This window comes from Oncorhynchus clarkii, chromosome 6 (assembly GCF_045791955.1).
Source record: "Oncorhynchus clarkii lewisi isolate Uvic-CL-2024 chromosome 6, UVic_Ocla_1.0, whole genome shotgun sequence".
Lineage (NCBI taxonomy): Eukaryota > Metazoa > Chordata > Actinopteri > Salmoniformes > Salmonidae > Oncorhynchus > Oncorhynchus clarkii.
Window position 1 is genome coordinate 67,004,680 of NC_092152.1, and position 24,877 is coordinate 67,029,556.

The following is a 24,877-nucleotide window of genomic DNA, read 5'->3' on the forward strand; positions in this document are numbered from 1 at the left end:
AAATCCTCATCCAAATCAAGGTTAGTGATCGCTGTTCTGATGTCCGAAAGCTTTTTATGGTCATAGGAAATGATGGCGGAAACATTACATACAAAAAAAGTTAAGATCAGCTCAAAAAATACCAATTGTTCCGGAGCCCTGTAAAACGGCTGCCATTCCCTCCAGCGCCATTCTAAAAAGACAAAAGATACTATGCTAATACTATGCTAATTACCTATCTGTGTTTTAGAACACCTATGTGTCAACGGAAGATGGATGCTACAAAGGTGTTGTCACAAAAAAATACTGTTGGCTGTAAGTGTTAAAACGGTGTACAGTAAGTGTATATTTGGATTTGTGAAATTATTTTGATGTGATATGAAAGAGAGCTTTATGTTTATTGAACCGTACCTCAATTGACAATCAACTCACGTTTAGATGGATTATTTGGATGTTTTTGCTACCAGAGCCAATTCGCCTCTGAACAGAACATGTAAGGTTAGGCTCCTTTTGTCCATTATCGGGCTAGTTTCAGTGGTTTGTAAAATTATGCAACATTACAATATTTGAAATGGGTACATTATTTGTCCTGGTCTGCAATGGAAGTGAAGATTCACAACTATTCGTTACAACCATATGCACCAACTACCGATGTTACGTTGATAGCTACTTTGTATCTACCTTGTTGATACATTGTACTTCATGTCCTCGTGAAATTACTACGTAGGGGGTGAGGCGTGGTAGCAGAGGGAGGAGAGGAGTCAGGATCCTGTTAGTTGAGAACGACGCACGACACATTTGAACATTTAACTAGCTATTGTGTCTGGTACAGTTAATTAGTTAGTGAATTGGTGCTAGAGCACCTACAGCGTTATCATTCGGTACATGTTACTTGAATCGACCTATATAGGCTACGGCGCTGAGGATATGAGTATGGCGGCACTTCCCGAGGTCCGTGGACTTCAGACTGATGAGGTAAATATTTAGCTAACTAGCTAGCCAATTAACTAACTGGGCAGACAAATGCCGTTATATCCAAGTGTTTTAGCCAAAGTGTCATTACATTTTTTGGGGTATTGTCAACCAAGCTGTCAGTTGGACAGTCAAGTCCCACCATACCTATATCCATTTTATCGAAGCAACGTTAGCTAGCTAGTTAGCATGTGTAACAGTTGATGGTCACGGAGTACGTCATCAGCTATCTGGTAGCTGTCATCTTTGTATAGGCCTACTGTTGATTAATTAGCTAGCTAACGCACACTTTTGACAACCAATAGATAAAACAATACATTAATTGAAGGATTATTAACTAACCATGTCATTTGGCTATAAACTCAGAGCATTGCCCAAAGGAGTCATGTGAGTTATCAAGTCATTATTAATGTGGCCTAAATTGATCTTGAATGTTTGAGATCAAATGAGTATCCACGTGGAAAAACACACTTTTTGATAAATGACTCACATTTCCCTGTGAGTCATTTACAGTAAGTGACATTCATGTAGCTAACATCATTAACCTTTCAGTTTTGCATTTGGGAAGTATTCAGACCCCATGACTTTTCCCACATTTTGTTATGTTATACCATATTCTAAAATGGATTAAATAAATACTCAGCAATCTACACACAGTACCCCATAATGACAAAGCCAGATCAGGTTTAGACATTTTTGCAAATGTATTAAAATAAAAAAACAGAAACCTTATTTACATAAGTATTCAAACCCTTTGAGCTCGAAATCAAGCTCAGGTGCATCCTGTTTCCATTGATCATCCTTGATCTTTCTACAACTTGATTGGAGTCCACCTGTGGTAAATTCAATTGATTAGACATGATTTGGGAAGGCACATACTTGTCTATATAAGGTCCCAGTGCATGTCAGAGGAAAAACCAAGTCATGAGGTCGAAGGAATTGTCCGTAGAGCGCCGAGACAGGGTTGTGTCGAGGCATAGATCTGGTCAATGTTACCAAAAAATGTCTGTGGCATTTTAGGTCCCCAAGAACACAGTGGCCTCCATCATTCTTAAAAGGAAGAACTTTGGAACCATCAAGACTTGTCCTAGAGCTGGCCCCCTGCCAAACAGCAATCGGGGGAGAAGGGCCTTGTTCAGGGAGGTGACCAAGAACCCAATGGTCATTCTGAAAGAGCTCCAGAGTTCCTCTGTGGAGATGGGAGAACCTTTCAGATGGACAACCATCTCTGCAGCACTCCACCAATCAGATCTTTATGGTAGAGTGGCCAGACGGAAGCCACTCCTCAGTAACATGCATATGACAGCTCGCTTTAAATTAGCCAGAAACAAGATTCTCTGGTCTGAAACCAAGATTGAACTGTTTGGCCTAAATGCCAAGCATCACGTCTGGAGAACCTGGCACCATCCCTACGGTGAAGCTTTGTGGTGAAATAATTCTGTGGGGATGTTTTTCTGCGGCAGGGACTGGGAGACTAGTCAGGTTCGAGGGAAAGATAATCGGAGCAAAATACAGTGGTTTCCTTGGTGAAATCCTCCTCAGATTGGGGTGAAGGTTCACCTTCCAACAGGACACTGACCCTAAGCACACAGCCAAGACATCGCAGGAGTGGCATCGGGACAATTCTCTGAGTGGCCCGGACTTGAACCCGATCAAACATCTCTAGAGAGACCTGAAAATAGCTGCGCAGCGACACTCCCCATCCAACCTGACAGAGCTTGAGAGGATCTGCAGAGAAGGGGAGAAACTCTCCAAATACAGGTGTGCCAAGCATGCAGCGTCATACCCAAGAAGATCCAAGACTGTAATTGCTGTCAATGGTGCTTCAACATAGTCCTGAGTAAAGGGTCTGAATACTTAAGTAAATGTGATAATTCTGTTTATTTTTTAATATTTTTTTTATACATTTGCAAAAATGTCTAAACCTGCTTTTGCTTTGACATTATGGGGTATTGTGTGTAGATTGATGAGGGGGAAAAAACGATGTAATCAATTTTAGAGTAAGACTAACGTAACAATGTGGAAAAAGTCAAGGGGTCTGAATACTTTCCGAGTAAGCAGCTAATAATGTGATTTATGTCATTGTGTTTCTTTTTCCAGAATGAGGCTAGAATTCTGAGAGTGAAAGTCATAGCTGGAATTGGTTTGGCCAAGAAAGATATCCTTGGAGCCAGGTCAGTCTTGATTTTGAGGAAAATATGTCTTCAAATGGATAATCCAATCTATCAGTATCACTTAAACAAATTCAGGAGATGATTTTCTTATGGTATTATAGCGAACGTTGGGACAGAGAAGTGACTCTCATATTAGCGAGGATCGCTTCACTGCCCCCTCCGAACGCAAAATCACATCCCCGTGCTTTGACCACTCACACGTCTGGCCTTTCAGTCGGATGCAATCCCAATTCTGATACCAATTTAACGAACAGCGGTACAGGGAAGCGAACCCAGGTCATTGGTGTCAAATACAAAAACCCTATGCATCGCACCCATAGGGTTAACCCACTTGGTTGGAATTGTAACCAGGCTCATGTTAGCGAGCTTTGCTTCAGTATCTTTGTATAATTCTGGTGTCTCATGTTACCAAAATACAGTGTACTATCTTTGGTATACTCCCTTTTTAGGAAACATGCTTTTGGCCATGTTATACCATAAAATACTAAATTCTAATTCTACATGATCCTTAGTGTGGACTGTGGACCCTTCCTAACTTATTGGACTCCTAAATCATCTATTACAGTTCTGTGTGCTGTTTTGCCCAAAACACATCTAGAGTTCATAAGCAGGTTTATTGCCCCAATCATTTTACATATCTACCCACTTCATTATAAACAGCAAACTGATTGTCAGTTTATACTGTAAACACTTGGTAATGAGCCCATGTGTGTGTGGAACTTTTTATTTATTTAGTCAACATTGTGGACCTAGTGGTGTGCATGCATACTATACTATATGTTTGTTGAAGGCCCTGTGCATTTAGAAATACAAACTTATTTATTAAACTTGAGTGCAAAAACCTGAGACTTGCAAAATCATCTTCAAAATGTTCTGTTCCACTGACAGAAAATAGTTGCTGTGGTCCTGTTTTGCATTGTTGAATGGAAGGTTCAGCACCATAGCAGTGGTTTGAAAGACAGCCTTGTGTTGTCCTGCTTTGAAGATATGATATTCTTATTTATATTAAGTAGGCTTGCGTCATCTTCCATGCGTTCCTTAAATTGTCCACTCGCCGTAGACCGTACTGTAACTGTCCTGTGCAACCTTAAGATGGCGCTATAATCAGGAGTTCTGTGCCCTTGTATACAGTAGATGCTTCAGAATCTCCAGGCTCTTTCCGCTAAATAGCCCACCATCATTTCCCCTCATGTCAGCAGTGCCGAATGAACACTATTTTTTGACACGTCAATTGTATTGGGGCGGCAGGTAGCCTAGTGGTTAGTATTGGACGGTTGCAAGATCGAATCCCTGAGCTGACAAGGTAAAAATCTGTCGTTCTGCCCCTGAACAGGGGAGTTAACCCACTGTTCCTTGGCCATCATTGAAAATAAGAATTTGTTCTTAACCGACTTGCCTAGCTAAATAAAGGTAAATAAAAAATTGTAAAAGATACGTGTTTTTTCAGAGCAACTATTTATAGTTCTGATGACATCATTGGTTTGTGCTCCATATGGCCTGTGGGATAAAACTGTTTCTTGCTGAGATGTTCCCTCGTTTGATCTTTGTCCACACCAAGGGACAGAGACATCAAATTGAGCCTTGTATTTTCATTTTCTTCTACAGTGATCCATATACAAGAGTGTCCCTTTATGACCCTGTCAATGGAGAACTAACAAGTCTTCAGACTAAAACAATTAAAAAGGTGAGTGACTGCGACAGCAGAATAAGTACAGAGCATTTATTTGTTTGTTTTTTAAGTATCCTATCGAATTGTAAATACATTGTCTTTTCCAGACATTGGACCCGAAGTGGAATGAGGAATTATTTTTCAGGGTAAGTCAAATGTATGATATAAAAAGAGCATTGTTTGTGTGTGTGTGTGTGTGTGTGTGTGTGTGGTTGCTGTTTTACCCAGGGCTCTGAGGACCGTTAAGACTCAACCTTTCTATTTCTTTATTTCTCTCTTGATCTCATCTCTTTTTGCTGCATGCCTCCATGTCATATGGACAATTAACTAGATCCATATTTCCTAGCCCTAATGGCCCAGTAATATGTTCTCTATTAGTGTTTGAAGCTGCTCCAGATTCTCACTGGGAGGTTAACATTTCACAAACAGCAAATTAAAAGTCAGAACGCAAAACTTTTTATGTTCATGTCTACAGACGTGTCGTTATTATTTTTTATTTTTTACAATGTTTACCGGTGTCTGTACATAATCAGCACCAACAGGAAGTTCTCCACTGTGTTGGGCGTTGTGATTGGTCAGTAAGACCCACCCAGCATCCTGTGAGTTGTTGCCCCTGGCTCCTTTCTTGGGCATGTAAACACAGCTTGATTAAATGTTGAACAGTGAGTCAGTTGGTGTTGGTGTGAGTCCTTGCTCTGACGTTTTTGTGTGGAAAGCTGCGTATGCCAAGGTCCTTCTGTCCTGATTGTTTTTCATTAGGTTGATCCTCTATGTTGGAGGAGCAGACATAAATATTCACAACCCTTCTTTAGTAGCTATGGGAGCACAGATATGAATTTGAATTGTTAGTGTACCTTGAGACCTGAAGTTCAAGGGCACAATTCAAAAGCTGGAACTTTTGCTGACGGAGGTTGAATTCGTTATTTCAACAAACATACTTGGAAAAATAGTAGTTTGTTAGGGTGGTGGTTTCCTAAGCTTATTGTGGTTGTAAAAATGTAATCTTGATGGAGAAAACCACAGTTTCTGCATGTTTAGGAAAAGCATAGAGCGGGGTAACTTCTACCTGCATCTGGTTGTACCACATAGCAGGAGACTTGGCCCATCTCGCCCGGAGACCGAGGGAGATATTTGAAATGTTTTCATTCCTCTGGCCATGGATATTGATCAGGAAGCTTTTGTGTGTATATAGTTGCACACATTCAGTCAAATATCCACTATGTTTAACCCTTAGAAACGTATTAGCCATATCTAGAAATGATGGCAGTGTTGCACAATGTCTCATTGCCCTGGACAGTGATTCAACACTCTCCCAGTCATATGGGGAAAAAAAAAAAAAAAAAAAAAAAAAAAAAAAAACATGTCACCATGCCAGTTGAGATTTCTCCATCTCCTACAGTCTATTCAGGGCTTTTCTCTATCATGGTGTCTTGGTACTGTAAATCAATACTCAGTGGATTCTCCTTAGACGGATACAGCTATTGTAACACTAACAGCTCCCTGCTCTTTGTTTTACTTGTCCCTATTGTGAATATTGTTATGTTTTTGCCTACCCTGGAAATCTTTAGAACCTTTTTGATAAAATAACATGCGTTCAAACCAATATTAAAATATATTTTAAAACCTGACTCCCTAGCCTGTCTCTTATCTGTATCTTTTGATTGTTCTTTTGAAGTTAATCATATATTATAAAGTAAACAAGTTATATTTGCCGAACGCACTCTCCCATATATTCTACAGGAGTTGCGGCCTATTTGGCCCACCTTACCAACGTGGCAGTGTCAATAATGGCTTCACTTAGCAAGCGGGCCCATTTTTAACAAACACATTTAATTTCCCAGTAGTCATGACATGACCTTGGGGCGGTGGCTTTACCACCCTGTCAGGGGAATCGTTACTATCTTTCACTGTGCGCCCCTTCCCAGCTCTGTCAGGTGGTTTTCTGACGTATTTTAGTTATAGATAATTCTCACTCTGTTTTAAGCATTGAGAGGAAATACACCTATATTTGAAAATATTAAAGATAAATATTTATGTAAAATAAAAAAGGTGTATTCTCTGTCAAATGGGATGGGTTTTGTAATTAAATCTGGGTGTCAGCAGATGGAGGCTCCAGTTAGCTTTCATTAGCCCAGTTAGCTATGTATTTAAATAATAGCCATGTTTGGTGTGAAACCTACTAGTTTTCAAGGACCTCTTTTACAGTAGGAAGTGCTTGGGATGTTTTCGCTAGTACAAATATATTTTCTGGTCCTCCTTTTCCCATTTTAAAACAAATTAATACAAAGAAGCTCCATATGCAGTCTGTTCCACTGAGCCTTTCCCTTTGTCCTATTGTACCTTCATTTTGTCTAGACCAGGTATTCCCAAACTGGGATATGCGTAATGCCGTCGGGTGTACGCCTCATAATATTTTTTCTGAAGAGTCCATTTATATTTTCCAAAGAGGCTATACATTTGGATGAGGTTTTTTTCTCACCTTAGTAGCCTCGTTTCACTGCCAAAAATCAAATTAAACCATCTAGTGTTCAACGAAATAACAACACAATGTCAAGTACAGGTAGCCTAGTCAAATAATTAACATCCAGTCACATTAACCGTTACTCTCTTGCGGGAATTCCACTAACGGTCCATATGTAGCCAAACGTAGCTGCTGCTCATTCTGGTTTCTCGAAAATGGTTTTAAAAAAAGTAAGGCCCGCGTCCATAGAAACACATAACAGCTCTACTGATAGTACGCTACTGCCAGCACTACTGCACCTGTCAACGACACAAGTTGTTCTGCTTCCACAAGCACAACCAATGCTAGCATCAGTAATTCTACATTTGTTGTTAGCCCAGCTAGCATGAACACTGACAGTTGTGAATCTGATGCAGCTGAAGAGCTACTGCCACCTTACCTGGGAAAGCACAGACAAAGAAGTGCAAATATGATAACTACATTGATTTGGGGTACACTTATATTGGGAGTAGTGCCTGTTATTTGTGCAGAAGTACTATCTCACAACTTGGTGAAACCTTCACTCTTGCGCAGACATTTAGAAACAAAACATGCCAATTTGAAAAATAAGCCACAGGAGTTTTTTGAATGAAAATTAAGATGACTTTCGAGTAGTAAGACATGTATAAAAGCAACAGATATCATTAATGAGAAGGGGCTAGACGCGTCTTATATGGTGAGCTACCGAGTGGCTAGGACAGGCAAGCCCCATACTATTGTGGAGGATTTAATTATTCCTGCTGCCACGGATATAGCTGGGACAATGCTGGGGGAAAAGGTAAAAAAAAAAGCTATATACAGACAATGGCTTCATCAAACAACAGTTTCACGAAGCATCAGTGACATGGCAGGAGATGTTTTGAAACAATTACTACTTTGCATACAAGCCACTGAATTATATGCATTACAGCTGGATGAGTCAACAGACGTGATGGCCTGGCACAGCTCCTGGTATGTGTCTGTTAAGTTTATGGGGGGTCAATTAAGGAAGACATCCTCTTCTGGAAACAAGGACAACAGGAGAGGATATTTTTAAAGTGCTGGACAGCTTTGTGACATCAAATGGACTTTGGTGGTCAAGAAGTGTTGGTATCTGTACTGGTGGTGCAAAAGCCATGACAGGGAGACACCCGACACCGCATGGGTACACTGCAGCATCCGCCGAGAGGCTCTTGCTGCCAAAGGAATGCCTGACGGCTTGAAAGACGTTTTGGACACTACAGTGAAAATGGTTAACTTTGTTAAAGCAAGGCCCCGAACTCTTGTGTATTTTCTGCACTATGCAATGATATGGGCAGCGACCATGTAGCGCATTTACAACATACAGAAGTGTGCTGGTTATCAAGGGGCAAAGTATTGACACTTTTTTTTTTTGGAATTGATAGACGAGCTTAAAGATTTCCCTACTGACCATAATTTTCACAATGACGTTTCTCACACGACTGGCCTATCTGGGTGATGTTTTTTCTCACCTGAATGATCTGAATCTAGGATTACAGGGACTCTCCTCAGCTATATTCAAAGTGCGGGACAAAATTGACGCTCTGATTTAAGAAGTTTGAACTTTTCTCTGTCTGCATTACAAGGACAACACACAGGTCTTTCCATCATTGTATGATTTTTTTGTGTGCAAATGAACTCAAGCTTACGGACAATGTCAAATGTGATATAGTGAAGCACCTGAGTGAGTTGGGTGCGCAATTACGTAGGTACTTAACCGAAACGGATGACACAAACAACTGGATTTGTTATCCCTTTCATGCCCTGCCTCCAGTCCACTTACCGATATCTCAACGAGAGAGCCTCATCGAAATTGCAACAAGTGGTTCTGCGAAAATTTTATTTATTCCGAAGCCACTGCCAGATTTCTAGATTAGGCTGTGCTCAGACTATACCTCCTTGGCAAATTGTGCTGTTAAGACACTGATGCCCTTTGCTACCACGTACCTATGTGAGAGTGGATTCTCGGCCCTAACTAGCATGAAAACTAAATACAGGCACAGACTGTGTGTGGAAAATTATTTAAGAATGATACTCCAATACATCCCAACGTTGCGGAGTTATATGCATCCTTTCAAGCACACCCTTCTTGTTAACCTGTGGTGAGTTAGTCACAATTTTCGATTAACAAATAAGGTTTTATATTTAACCATCTTAAATAAAGAGCAAAATGATTGATTATTATTTGTGCCCTGGTCCTATAAGAGCTTTGTCACTTCCCACAAGCCAGGTTGTGACACAAACTCACTCATTCTTATGTTTAATAACTGTATCGTGTGTGTGTGTGGCAGGCTTACAATGATGGCAAAAAAACATTTGACATTGCGCTGACCCTGGTGCTAGAGGAGGTACTCAGATGGCGGTTGAATGTTTGAAGGGGTACGGGACTATAGAAAGTTTGGGAACCACTGGTGTAGACAATGCCGCTCGTGTTGATGTTCTTATTTCTATGTGGATTTTCTTTTGACTTTAATCAGTTTGCTTTGAATGTCATCTTCACCTAGTTGTGAGACCTCTTAGGAAATTGCTCAGGGGAAGTTTCCACTACCTCTCTGTGGGTGTTTGCGACAGATCTTGCTTTGCTGTATAGCCTAACTGTTTTCATGGTATGTGAGTTCTGAGCAACATGAGGTCAAATGTTATGTTTCCACATACCAACGCTTTGTGTGGCCACGAAAGAGATGTTTAGAAGGTACACCCAATTCTAAAGAAACATTCAATTTGAACTTAGAAACAAATAGTAAACTGGTTGAGTTCTATACCTAATGACGGTTAAGGATTTGTTGTGATTGACAGATACTGGGGGCTGATAGATACTTGATCTTCGGACTAAAACATTTTGGGGAGATTAATGACTGGTTGTTGTTGATTCAATTTGTTGATGTTTTTGGACCCATTTATTGAAGTCAAACTTTTCTCTTTCAGGTTCATCCCAGGAAGCATCGGCTGTTGCTGGAGGTGTTTGATGAGAATCGTCTGGTAAGTCATTACGATATTCCTTCAGTATGTTCAGACCTGTGGTTTTGACACTGCCACCACTGCTGCTGACTCACTTTACTAAAAGTGTAAATGACCTTGAAGGCATAGACATAGTGATAGTTATTATTATCCTGTACATATGTTTTACCAGTTAGCACTTTATGTATCTAGTCCCCACATTTTGGAGGTTCATAAGTATTTGAACAAATTCACTTGTGTATTAAACTAGTCTGAAGTTAAGTATATGAATATGCATGACCATGTTAGCAATTGAAAGAACACTGGATATTATGGGGAAATTATCTAGCCAAAGGTGAGGACACAACAGTTCATCTGACACAAGACTGCATCCAAACATTACACTTTTGATTTTATGTGCATTTTACATTTACTGTACTTTTCACAGCATTTTTCAATAACGAAAATCTGAAAATACTCTGGATACATTCAGTAACATAAGAATATTCATTGGCATTTTGGAATAGGTGCAAGATATTAAAAAACTATTACATTGGTTGGAGTGAGAGGTCATACTGGTGTTTCCAAGTGGCCACACACCTCTCCAAACTGTGCACAGTTCCTAAGCAATTTCAATGCACTTTTATAATATAGTTGAAGGAAAGAGCCCTCAACTATAAGTTCCTTTTTTGAGCTCTCATGACTTTGCCATTGAGGAACTGAAGCAAGCCCACTTGTAGTTTTTTGTTTGGAACACAGCCCTGTGTCCCAACCATCACACATTACTGTTGTATACGCAATCCAAAAAGGTTCCATTTATAAATCGCAATCTGGGTCAGAGGGGCATCATTTGAAAGCTGATTCTGTTGCCGACATGGCTAGCTTAGTTATAAAATATGATTTTAGTGTTAGGCTTTCAAAAGGCACTTCAGACGTAATTTTGTTGCACAGAATGGAGTCATGAGTGCATTCAAGTGTGTGTCCTGCTGCAAATGTTCTTCACAATACGACATACTGGCTCATTGTGTCCAGGACAACCCAGGGTATAACACATGACATCCTTGTAACTCTGGATCTAACATAGCGATCATAAATGTTGATAATGTAAATGACATGAGTTTTCAAATATGGACATGTGAAGTGCACATTTGAACTGTTGAGTGTGTGGTTTGCTGGTATAACTTCAAATGCGATATTTATTATATTTCTCAACGGTTCAACTTTCAGAACACAAACTCCTCCTGATTTACAGCATTATCCTCACTCTGACCACAAATGTGCAAAAGTAGCCCAATTACCCGGAGGGACGGGGGCATCCTCTTGTCTCGTGCGGTGCTCAAGTTTATAATGTCTGTCAGTGATACATAGTCATACATACCCATACAGCCCTGTGAACTGGAAAACCTGAGCTCTGATGTCACGTGTAGCATGTTACTGTACAGGCGCTGGTTTCCAATTTCGGCGCTTATCAATGACAAAATCTGCAATTTTCAACGAGTGGAAAGGGTTAATGTGGATGAATGATGAGTGAAGGCATAAATATAATGTCCTCCCCAAGTATGTCTTGAGGGTATGATGTTTGTGCATCTAACGTTCTCACTATTTATGATTCATTCATAATTATCCATAATCATGGTAGCATCCACGTTAATGTTGACGTGTTTGGAAACATATTCTATTCTTATTTACATTGAAAGTGACTCCAGAATGACACAATATATTATTTATCATTCATTTATATTGGGAACAACACAATCTGAAACACAACCAAAACAAATTACAAATGCATCCAACAAGTTTTTGAATAGTCACAAGTGTGATGTAGTCGTTGCGTGCTAGGAATATGAGACCAAATACTACACTTTTCACTACTTTAATACAGAAGTGCATTTCTCAATATTTGACATCTTCAAATGTGGGACTAGATACATGGTGCTTTAATTTCTAAACGGTAAAACGGATATGTATGAAGATACCCTCAAATGAAAGGTGACATTTTGTACTGTTGCCTCAAATTGAACATTTGATCTCAAATCCAAAATGCTGGAGTATAGAGCCAAATTTAAAAGTTTTAGCTTCACTGTCCAAATAAGTACTTAGGGGAGTGTAAATGTGGTGTGTTATCACTTGATTCATTCTGACAATGGTCAGAATAACTTTTATTCCATGAATAGGCCTAGTTTATATTCAAGTACGCCAACACTACCTGAGTAGGCCTACCTGTTTGTATTGCTACCTTCCAGGTGTGTTTGGCTTTCATTTTAGAGGTCGACCAATTATGATTTTTCGATAGTGATTTATTGGAGGACCAAAAGATGCCGATTTGTGTGTGTGTATGTATGTATGTGTGTGTGTGTGTGTGTGTGTGTGTGTGTGTGTGTGTGTATGTGTATATATATATATATATACACACAGTGCCTTGCGAAAGTATTCGGCCCCCTTGAACTTTGCGACCTTTTGCCACATTTCAGGCTTCAAACATAAAGATATAAAACTGTATTTTTTTGTGAAGAATCAACAACAAGTGGGACACAATCATGAAGTGGAACGACATTTATTGGATATTTCAAACTTTTTTAACAAATCAAAAACTGAAAAATTGGGCGTGCAAAATTATTCAGCCCCTTTACTTTCAGTGCAGCAAACTCTCTCCAGAAGTTCAGTGAGGATCTCTGAATGATCCAATGTTGACCTAAATGACTAATGATGATAAATACAATCCACCTGTGTGTAATCAAGTCTCTGTATAAATGCACCTGCACTGTGATAGTCTCAGAGGTCCGTCAAAAGCGCAGAGAGCATCATGAAGAACAAGGAACACACCAGGCAGGTCCGAGATACTGTTGTGAAGAAGTTTAAAGCCGGATTTGGATACAAAAAGATTTCCCAAGCTTTAAACATCCCAAGGAGCACTGTGCAAGCGATAATATTGAAATGGAAGGAGTATCAGACCACTGCAAATCTACCAAGACCTGGCCGTCCCTCTAAACTTTCAGCTCATACAAGGAGAAGACTGATCAGAGATGCAGCCAAGAGGCCCATGATCACTCTGGATGAACTGCAGAGATCTACAGCTGAGGTGGGAGACTCTGTCCATAGGACAACAATCAGTCGTATATTGCACAAATCTGGCCTTTATGGAAGAGTGGCAAGAAAGCCATTTCTTAAAGATATCCATAAAAAGTGTTGTTCAAAGTTTGCCACAAGCCACCTGGGAGACACACCAAACATGTGGAAGAAGGTGCTCTGGTCAGATGAAACCAAAATTGAACTTTTTGGCAACAATGCAAAACGTTATGTTTGGCGTAAAAGCAACACAGCTGAACACACCATCCCCACTGTCAAACATGGTGGTGGCAGCATCATGGTTTGGGCCTGCTTTTCTTCAACAGGGACAGGGAAGATGGTTAAAATTGATGGGAAGATGGATGGAGCCAAATACAGGACCATTCTGGAAGAAAACCTGATGGAGTCTGCAAAAGACCTGAGACTGGGACGGAGATTTGTCTTCCAACAAGACAATGATCCAAAACATAAAGCAAAATCTACAATGGAATGGTTCAAAAATAAACATATCCAGGTGTTAGAATGGCCAAGTCAAAGTCCAGACCTGAATCCAATCGAGAATCTGTGGAAAGAACTGAAAACTGCTGTTCACAAATACTCTCCATCCAACCTCACTGAGCTCGAGCTGTTTTGCAAGGAGGAATGGGAAAAAATTTCAGTCTCTCGATGTGCAAAACTGATAGAGACATACCCCAAGCGACTTACAGCTGTAATCGCAGCAAAAGGTGGCGCTACAAAATATTAACTTAAGGGGGCTGAATAATTTTGCACGCCCAATTTTTCAGTTTTTGATTTGTTAAAATTGATTTGTTGTTGATTCTTCACAAAAAAATACAGTTTTATATCTTTATGTTTGAAGCCTGAAATGTGGCAAAAGGTCGCAAAGTTCAAGGGGGCCGAATACTTTCGCAAGGCACTGTGTGTGTATGTATATATATATATATATTTTTTTTTTTTTTTGTAATAATGACAATTACAACAATACTCAATGAACACTTATTTTAACTTAATATAATACATCAATAAAATCAATTTAGTCTCAAATAAATAATGAAACATGTTCAATTTGGTTTGTTTCTTTCTATACCAATTGAATTTCAAATACCTTTGACTGTTGGATGTTCTAATAGGTACTTTAGTATTGCCAGCCTAATCTCGGAAGTTGATAGGCTTGAAGTCAAACAGCGCAATGCTTGAAGCATTGCGAAGAGCTGCTGACAAATGCAGTAAAGTGCTATTTGAATGAATGCTTACGAGCCTGCTGCTGCCTTCCACCGCTCAGTCAGACTGCTCTATCAAATCATAGACTTAATTATAATATAATAACACACAGAAATACAAGCCTTAGTTTCTGGATTTGACCATATTAATGGCCTATCATATTGTTTTTTTGTAAGATACATTTAATGCTAGCAGGTACCTTACCTTGGCTCCTTGCTGCACTCGCATAACAGGTAGTCAGCCTGCCACGCAGTCTCCTCGTGGAGTGCAATGTAATCGGCCATGATCGGTGTCCAAAAATGCTGATTACCGATTGTTATGAACTTGAAATCGGCCGTAATTAATCGGCCATTCCGATTCATCGGTCGACCTCTATTTCATTTGTTTATTTCTGGTCTCTGTAATTGTCACATCCACATATTTTGAATGACCCAGTTACCTCTATTTCATGAGGTCTACTGACCAGTATCAAGCAGAGAATGCCAGTTGCATGTATGACCTACAATACATAAAGGAAGGTATGTTTGTGTGTATGTCAATGCCTCAGTAACATTTAGCCTAGACCTAGGTTGTTAACACTGGTGTTTTGTCCAAAAGTACAGACCTATGTTTTAACTTGTGATGAATACTAGTATACCTTTTTTATAGCAATTTGTCTCCATTAAATCCAGGTATTGGAAATAGAATATCCCCTTGGGTCTTATTAAGAGTGAAAGGTAGGCTATTTGGTTCTGAACACATTAAACTAACTCAAGTATGACCAAGCAGTGATTGTTTTAGTAGCGTTATTGTTTTGCCAACGGCCACATAGCTGAATACTTATGTGGGGGTAACTAGCCATGGCTCTGGCCTAGCTGCTTTTGATAGCATGGAGTGACAGGAGTACTGCTGACTGATACCCAGGATAGTCTCGCATCTAAGTGTGTAAAGTTGTGCAAACATGGGGCCTCATCCAAATTTAAGACACACCATGTAGGCCTGACTGACTTTCATGTAAATTATAATTAATTGATATCAATAGATTTGCGCAGATCTTAACCTACTGTACATGTACACAATATATCAGTGTTGATACTTTAGTGGCTCCTGAGATTTCCTGATACCCCCATGCCCATCACGGGTTGTTGTGGGAATAGTCACTATGTGGCACGTGGTGTGACGTGGGCGCTCTGACTGCGTCAGTCTCAACTGGTGAGTCATTGTCACATCCAGCCTGTGCCACTTTCATAGCATTACAGTATGGAACTGACCTGCAGGCCAGGCTGACAGTAATGCCCCAGAATAGCCCCAGCCTCACACAATAGCTTTTGGTTGATATGGAGTGGAATGTCAATGACAGCATATCGGGAATTAAACCAACTACTGGCTGTTATATGAGGTGTCGAATGACAGGTGATGCCGCATATATCACTTTGTTTTTCAGAGCTGCTTTATACATGAAATTAAGCTCTCTATAGTTGCCTATTTATGTGCCGAGCTAGTGTAGGAGTGAAGTTTTTTTGTAGTAGGTGTGAATGTATAAACGTGATAACGAAGCTAGGTCTAACCTATAAACAATAATTTTTGTTTAGTTTGAGTTTTCTGACTTTTGCCGTTTTGTAATAACTACCAGTATCTTCCCTACATATTTCCCCGGCCACGGTGGTTTCCCAGTATGGATGCTATTCGTTTTTCTGCACCTTACATGTGGAACAATTTCCAAAACACCCTGAAATTGGGGGAATTGGTGCCTCTAGGGCTTTTCAGACTGCTGTTAGAGGACCCTTGAACTTGTTTGTTTTTTATGATTGCATTGTGTGTATGATTGTGTGGATTTGTTTTTTTATGATGAACGTGTATATTGTGCTTTTTTGTATAGATATGTATATTTCTGTATCTACAGGGCTCAACTGTCAAAATAGTAATTCAAAAAAGTGTGTGTGTATTAGGACACCCATTCCTCAGTTTCATATAGAATTTTGCTGAAACTCATTCCTCTTGATTTCCTGTAATTCAATACCAGTGGGTAAAAATATCTGGTGGCACAGCACAGGAGAAACATTAGAAGCATAGCTGCTGCTGGGAGCCAGTAGCGCCAGAGTCTTGAGTGAGTGGCCTGAAACAGAAATGAACAGTTCTCCATGCTGAAGAGTTGTGTTGTTTCTAGTGAGGTGACCAGGAGGAGTGGGGCTTTTGGAAGAGGCCGGACGCGGTCTGTCTATATTTCAGAAGGCACAGTTGCGACAAGGCTGAGGTTTGGCTGGAATGGGACTTCTGCCCTTTAAAGCCTTGGTGCAGCTCTGTGACTGGGTTGAGTTCAGCTCCTTAAAGAGGCGGACCACTGGGGTTACTTCAGTCTGAGGGGCTTGTGCGTTTGGGTCGTGGCTCCACAGAAGAGCACCTGACCTCCCCAGACTGCTAGCCTTAAAGAGCAGCCCTGAGAGGAATGTAGGTTGTTTCCAGAGCTATTTTGGCTATGTGCTGCCGCTAATGATTGTAATCACAGAGCAGAACGGGACTCGGAGAAGTTGCCTTGCCGCTGTTCGTTTTTTCTCCCCAGCAGGTCTCTTGCCTTGCCATGCTCACTACTGGCTCCCAGGGATTAGAGCGTTAGACGAATGGCACGCCGGCTCCGCTTGCACTTTGCGTCGAGGAGAAGCAACACGGATCCTCTGTCAGAGAGCCTGAGCAGCCATGGTGAGGAGAGCGGTCTCTGTGTGTCAACCCGCAGCCCCGCAGAGAGCCTAGCACACAGCTGTGTCCACATGAAGGTGATTCCAGGGCAGCTAGCCTTGGCTTTGCCTCCCCTGTCACCAGAGTACGGCTACTCATCCGTATTTATACCCAAGGTGAACACCGGTAGCGGCAGCAAGAAGAGTACTCTGCAGATCTCGCTGCAGCCCCGTGGCAAGCTGAATGGAGAGCTGGAGAACAGCACTGAGGGCGGGGAGCCAGGGGTCTGCGAGGTGGGAGCGGGCAGTGGCTCAGATGGGGGCTCCTGTAGAAACAGCACGGCCAGTGACGCAGGCTACTGCAGCAGCAGCAGCATCTTTGAGCCAGAGCTCCCAGATCAGCGTAGGGCAGCCCAGGAGAGGAGTCTGCCCCGTAGGAAAGCCAAGGTCCCCCTGAGACGCTGCTCCTCCCTGGTTATATTTCCACGGAGCCCCTGTAATACACCACCAGCCTCCCCGGTCAGCCCTGTGGCTCTTCCCGCCCTGCCTCCAGTCAGGGGCTCCTACCAGACTTCTCACCAGCTCCAGTTGTCCCCCAGTGAGCCCCTGCAGGAGGACGAGACGGGTACCTCGAAAGCGTCCATCGCCACGGCGATGAACGGCCTGCGACTCTCTAAGAGCAGCTTTCCGTCAGTGGAGTTCCGAGACGCCAGGCCCATGGTGCATTTTCCGGATAAACCTAAAGACAAAATGGAGGCGTGTGAGAAGACTGACCGCTCTGAAAATTTAGACCGACACTCCAGTGTGCTACTGCACTTTGCCCACCAGCGACTAATGTCTGGGAAGGCATCTACAAACAGAACAACAGTCAATGTTGAATGTCCTGAATCTCTAACCCAGGCCCCTCAGTTGGAGAGTGAATGTGGCCCTCGCCACATTAAGCTGTATCGCAGCACCTCGGCTTGCTTGCTCCCCTCAGCTAAACTTTCAGAGAGGAGCCAAAGTGCCCGTCACGCAGACAATGGAAATGGACAGGAAATGCCTGAGGAAAACCATTGTCATCACGCCTTACAAAGGAGCTTTTCTCTGGAAGTCCCCTACCATAATACTGGTATTTCATGTCACGTTTCCAACCAAAAACTAGCTAACTCTCCACATGTGCACATCCATGTGTCCCACGGCTCTGGGGCAAGGGTCTCTAGCCCTGTCATTGACGTAAACACTAACCACAAAAGGGATCACATACAAAAGAGCCCTGCAAGAAAGACCACGGTGAGTTTTTTCCTTCACTGGGTGGGGTAGGATAGGAGCTTAGCAAGGCTGAGAATAGAGATAAATTAGGCCTATGCTTTGGCAAAATGTAGTAGAATGGGTGGTCCATTTATTGGTTAACTTATTTTCAGCTGTGTAGTGTCATAGTGTATTGGCTCATTTGTGGTTGGTCTGTATTTGTACCGTTCACTTCTAACCTCAATAAATAGAGATAGTGAACACCACAAAGTGGGGTATTTATGTTGTACTTGTAATGTCCATCACCCATAAGATGGCTTATCTGAAATGCTCCGTTAGTTTCCATTTAAAATATATTGTTCTGTTTAGTAAAGCACTGAACCTACTCTCTAAGAGAGATGGCTGAGAGTTTGTGTGTAACTTTCAGTGATGTCCATTTGAAAATGCTACCTCTCTTAATTTCTGATGCCATATCTAGTCTGTACCCTACATGTTGCTCTGTTTACTCAACCTTTGGGCTCCCTGCGAGCAAGCAGAAGCTACGTTCAGTAACTGAGAAGACAGCGTCAGCTAAGTCATGCGGTTAACAAGCCCAATGTGGACAAAAATTCAAAGGTATTCAGTTGTATAACAGTAAACCATTAACATACTTGAACCCAGGAGAAAGAAAATAAAGCCTCCCTCATGCAATACTTGTCTGCGGCGGCCTTGTGAGCATTTGTGTACACACGTGCTTTGGTTAAGAGGGGTTTTCCGTTTTTATTATTCTATTAACGCTTTGAGTAATCAGTTTAAGTATTTACCCCTGACTAAATTTAGTTGTGAGAAAATCAGCCCCCCCCCTCGCTATAAATAAAGCTCCTCTGAAATATTCCCTGACTCCAGATAGTCTGTCCCGCTGTTGCACTGGCCAGCCCTATGAATTCAAATTGAACAACGTGATACTAGAGAAGCGCTCAGTTATGCCAGCCATCCACAGGCCTGGGGATCATGTTATGTAGGATGTGGGTGTTTGGCGACGGAGCCTTTTACAGTAAAAGGATGGTGTGTTCCCTTCCTCTCGGGTCCTCCTGCTAGACCGTGTTTGTAAAGCATCATGTGTCAGTCCTCCCCCTCTTTATCACTCATGCTCCATCTCCCTCTTTGCATTTAGCAGCTTGTCAAGTAAGACCTGCACCAGCAATTAGCCAGAGCTGTAACCTTTTATAACAGCTGAACTCTTATATAATCTCATTTAGGACATGAGATCCCCTCCTGTCCATACCTCTTGCTTAAGCCCAGCAGGTCATAAGCATCGGTGCTCCTGTTTTTATGATTTATTTTAATCCGGTGATAGCCTCTTAGAGAAGCTCCTCTGGAACCATAATCTGAATAACAGTTGCAAAACATGTTTATTTAATTTATTCCACAGGACACTTTTGTTGACATTTTTGACTGGTATATTAACTTTAATTAGCTCCAATCAGTGCTGTTGCCTGGCAATGGCTTGTGCCATTTAAAGAGGACTGACTGATGCCATATGTTCCTGTATTTTAACTCTGTCTCAAAGTAAGAGTTATCTCTGATGTAGGGAAAACTAGATACTCAAAATGCTGGTGTATGTGTAGTCTGTCAGTGGAGCGTGAAGAGAAGGAAGACAGACAAAAGCGTGCTGCCAGAATTGTGCCAGTGTGGTTTAGTCACGCGGCGAGAGCTTTGTTGTTGGAATCAGAGGTGAGCCCTCATGGCCTCCACTGTGGCTACATCTCCTCCCCCTTTTTTAATTTTTTTTCCCCGTTATTTTACCAGGTAAGTTAACTGAGAACATGTTCTCATTTGCAGCAATGACCTGGGGAATAGTTACAGGGGAAAGGAGGTGGATGAATGAGCCAATTGTAAACTGGGGATTATTAGGTGACCGTGATGGTTTGAGGGCCAGATTGGGAATTTAGCCAGGACACCGGGGTTAACACCCCTACTCTTACGATAAGTGCCATGGGATCTTTAATGACCTCAGAGAGTCAGGACACCCGTTTAACATCCCATCTCAAAGACGGCACCCTACACAGGGCAGTGTCCCCAATCACTGCCCTAGGGCATTGAGATATATTTTTTTAGACCAGAGGAAAGAGTGCCTCCAACACCACTTCCAGCAGCATCTGGTCTCCCATCCAGGGATTGACCAGGACCAACCCTGCTTAGCTTCAGAAGCAAGCCAGCAGTGGTATGCAGGGTGGTATGCTGGGTGGTATTACTTTGTCTCTCTTGTTCTGTCTTTCCCACTCTTCTTCCCTCTGCCTCTGTCCCTTGCCCATCTCTCGTGAGCTGACCATATGCCTTTTGGACATTGACAAGGCTAAGCACCATCTTGATCTGAGCCCTGATACCTCACTGAGCCTGATAAGTGACCATTTCTTCTGGTCAGTCCATACACCTTAATCGCTATTTGGCGGTTTTTAAAGAGTAGCAGCCCCAGAATCACGATCAGCTCAGTGTTGTGGCCAAACACAGAGGATAAACAAGACACCAAGCACAATAATGAAGGAAAGGAGAATGAGATGAATGACAGTCTCATAATGTAAACATTGAATCTCCCTAATCATGACGATCAGTCCCCAGGCAGTGAATTTCAACAGAGTTCAAAGGTCATGCTCGTTATATGCATCCCATCTGAGTGTTGTCCTGGAAGATGTAAGAATTACCTGCTTTTCCTTTCAAGGTCATGTGTACAGATACTGTACAGTAGCATAGCTGTTGGCAAACAACACTGTTTTCCAGGACCAAGCTGGTTAGCTACAGTAATTGGACTCTACCGAAAATGAATAGCAGGACCGGCATGCGTTGTTCCCTCTAATTTTTGTGGCACTGAGCAAATGTCAGGTCCGATGAGCACAAACTTCAACGTTGTGAAAATTCTCTGCAACTTCCGTTGTGAACACTGAGGTTGTACCCCCTTTAATTTACTGTTTTAACAGTGACCAGGTAGGCTACTGTGACTATTTGATCATAATCTAGGCCTACCATAAAAACAACTATGGAGAAAATGCATCAGAGAACCGCTGTTTCCATATTCAAATGTTATATCATTCAGCCTACAGAAGGCCTACATTCCATGAGACTTTTGAAAAAAACATGCAGGGCTTGACATTAACCTGTTTATCCACTTGTCCTTCAGATGAGGTGACTGAACATTTTTGTTTGATGCAAGAAACCACTTTACAAAATAAAATGTATTATTATTCCCATACCATTATTACAGAGAATCAGACACATTATGCTACCCTCTGCCTATTGGTTACTTAGCTTATTCAAGCCAAGGTCTACTGCAGCTCTGATTGGTTATGGCGGACCGGTCTGTGTAGAGTGCAGGCCTGAGTCGTGCTTGTCAATGCAATAGAAATCCTACTCCGATGTGCTCTGCCAACAAAATCTCTTGCATAGTTAGTTTTGCATACTAATTATTTTTGTTTCGTTATGTTGCATTGAAAGTGGCTATTGCCTTGATTCGATCACAATTCCCACAGTAAAGGGAAATGTGGATATTGTTAAATAATGGGGAGAACTCTAGAAAGTTGAGTAAAGTTCAATCTCGCACTTCTCTGCGCAGGCTGATATTTCTTCTGCTTGGCAGTTCTGACCGCATGTACGTTTTTGTGTTCTTTTTTTGATGCATCAGAGCACCAGAACAGATTTTTTTCTAAATTGCCTTAGTAAACCTTGTGACCTTGATAGTGATCTATCAAAATGGTGTAATTTGTTCCCCCTGAACTCTTACCTTTTTTTATCTGGCCTGTGATCTTATCGAGATCTGAGGCAAATGTGTATAAGACCTCTTGTCTTGATGGATTTAGCTTCAGTAGAGCGAATAAATACAAAGTGAGTAGAGCGTATGGAAACAGTTTTTAAGATGAGAAAGGATTATGTGATTCGTCTTGTTTTCCATGTTGAGAGGCTCACTTAATGTCCATGGATACGTGTATGGACGTTTGAGCAGTACAGTATGCCTGGCTGACCCAGTTTTTCTGCAAGCTGTGGTTTTGTAAGCTGCTACAGGAAGGGGCTTTGTTTTGTGGCAGAGTGGCTGCAGAGCAGGTGCATCCAGACCAGAAGGAAGACCCCACATGCAGACCCAGCTTTGTCCCTCTCTGAGGTGGTTTGTTGGCAGGCAGACTCTCTCCATGGAGCAGAAAATTGTCCTCTTCTCCTGCACAGACCATTAACTAACTCCTTGCAGTTGAAACACTTGGCCAAGGCCGTCCTTTCCCTTACATTACCACCACAACTGAGGCTTAAAAACAGAGGCTAATTGCAAAGCATTCTTCGACTTATAATTATTTTTTATACATACCGGTAAGTGGATGTTTTATCTGATAAACCTCATCAAAATAAATCACTCTGGCCTTTCTCTACCCTGTAATGGGAAAGGTCTGTTCAGTAGGAGCTGCACCTATTCAGAATTCTACACAGCTTTTTCATTGTTTTCTATTTTCATTATTGAACTTATCTTTTTTTAAATGACATTCTTTATGACAAGATAATATATCCACCACACCGGGGCTCCAGAGACCGAGAGAGAGAATTCCTCTACTTTGTGGTTTGACCTTAATTTTCAACATATGATGTGTTTTCCTGAGAGAACCAGGGCATGGAAGAAGAGGAAGATTATGAGTATTATAGTCTAGTACTTTCACATTTTGGATGGACTGTTTACTGCTCTGTTTGTGTAGAGGCCTTCCATACATTTGGTTTTGAAAACCAGTTCAGACATTGAGTCAGACAAGAAATATACATTTAGAAACACTATACCTTTTTGAAGTGGACTAAATCGTTGTTTATTCATTCGACCATTTAAAAAAAACAAGCACACATAACACTTGAAAAAGCCATACACAGTATGGCAGTGAAATAATAATACAAAAACAGAAAAAAACATCTATCATCATTCCAGTTACATCATAAATGTTATTCATATGGGCACAGAAGACATCAAACATATTTTTACTTTATTTTTAAAGCTGCCCAGAGAGGATGTTGTTTTTATGGGCAGAGGCAACTCATTCCATTCTGAGGCTCCAGTATACAAGAAAGTACCTTTCCCAGCATTACTCCTGAACCTGTATAAGCACATATCAGCAACACCTGATCTGGTGCTGTGATTGTGTACATCCCTAACACGAGGAAAGTCATCACTTAGATATCTGGGCGCATGACCATAAATACAGCCAGTTTAGTTCCTGAAAGCAGCTCCTGCCTATGTGAGTACGTGGACTCACTTTCAATACTACCCTGATCAGCTTATTCTGGGCTATCTGGAGCTTCCCCTTCATAAGTCTAGATAAGCCCCCAAACCAGGAAGTACTAGCAAAGTCAAAATGGCATTGAATAAGGGCAGTAGCTAGCACTTTCATGGAGTCCTTATCAAGCAGCTTGGACTTTCTAGCCAAAAACATAGTCCTGGCGTTAACCTTCCCTAGCACTTTATTGGCCATGCTTACACCTCCCAAGCTTCCATCAAGGATACATCCCAAGTAGCTAACAGAGGTTTTAGTAGTCAGCACCTCACCCCCTAACTCAACTCTGATTTCAGATGACCTACACAATTTAAGTCTGGATCCAAAAATAATTGCTTCAGTTTTCCCCAAGTGCAGAGAGAGCTTATTACCTCCAAGCCGTTTGTTAATGTTAGAAAGCTCTGTGCTAAGTATGCTCTCCAACACAGTTTTACCTTTGTGAGACACAAGAAGTGTAGAGTCATCCGCACAAAGAAAAATACTGCAAAAACAAGCATGTTTCATATCATTAATAAACAATAAAAACCGCAGAGGCCCAAGCACGCTCCCCTGCAGAACGCCACAAATCATTGGTTTTGCCTGAGACAGTGAACCATTAACCTCTACTACTTGCTCCCTTCCTGATAAATAGGACTTTACCCAGCCTAGAGGGATACTGCTTAACCCCAGTGCCTCCAGTTTGGAGATTAGGAGACAGTATTTAACTGTATCAAAGGCCTTCTGTAGGTCAAGCAGTACCATTCCACACAGATTTCCCTCATCAATCTCTTTCCTGATGAAGTCAGTCAAGTAAAGTAGACCTGAATCAGTGGAGTATGTTTTTCTAAAACCTGACTGAAAATCATACATTAGACCCTGTTTGTTAACATATTCATACATTTGCTCATGTACAACTCTCCATGATCTTTGATGTTACAGAGGATAGATACAGGCCTATAATTCCCAGGGTCAGATTTGATCCCCTTCTTATACAGAGGTATAACTTTAGCTTGTTTCATGTCCCTGGGAAAGGTACCTTGTTCATGAGAGAGATTAACGATATGCGTAGTACAAGGGCCAATTTGCTCAGCAGAATCTATAAGAAACCGTGCAGGAATATTATCCAGGTCTGTGGCTTTGGAGTATTTAAGCTCTTCCAGCATACTGACTATTTTGGCTGTTTCTACCTTTGCAAAAAGAAAAAGAGTTTGGCTGAACCCCTAACTCTA

General features: G+C 41.5%; 1 protein-coding gene across 2 annotated transcripts in view; it reads left to right on the forward strand.

The window, feature by feature from the left end:
* The first annotated feature begins 697 nt into the window (after window positions 1-697).
* LOC139411485 (E3 ubiquitin-protein ligase NEDD4-like) overlaps window positions 698-24,877 on the forward strand; it is a 48,472-nt gene continuing 24,292 nt past the window's right edge. The window contains exons 1-6 of one of the 2 annotated variants that reach the window (XM_071157921.1): window positions 698-954; window positions 3,052-3,125; window positions 4,731-4,809; window positions 4,902-4,940; window positions 10,220-10,273; window positions 17,347-18,441. In XM_071157921.1, coding sequence (XP_071014022.1) covers window positions 865-954; window positions 3,052-3,125; window positions 4,731-4,809; window positions 4,902-4,940; window positions 10,220-10,273; window positions 17,347-18,441 — 1,431 coding nt within the window. In that variant the 5' untranslated portion in view covers window positions 698-864. The remainder of the gene's footprint in view (window positions 955-3,051; window positions 3,126-4,730; window positions 4,810-4,901; window positions 4,941-10,219; window positions 10,274-17,346; window positions 18,442-24,877) is intronic. The other variant, XM_071157920.1, reaches the window with a different exon arrangement.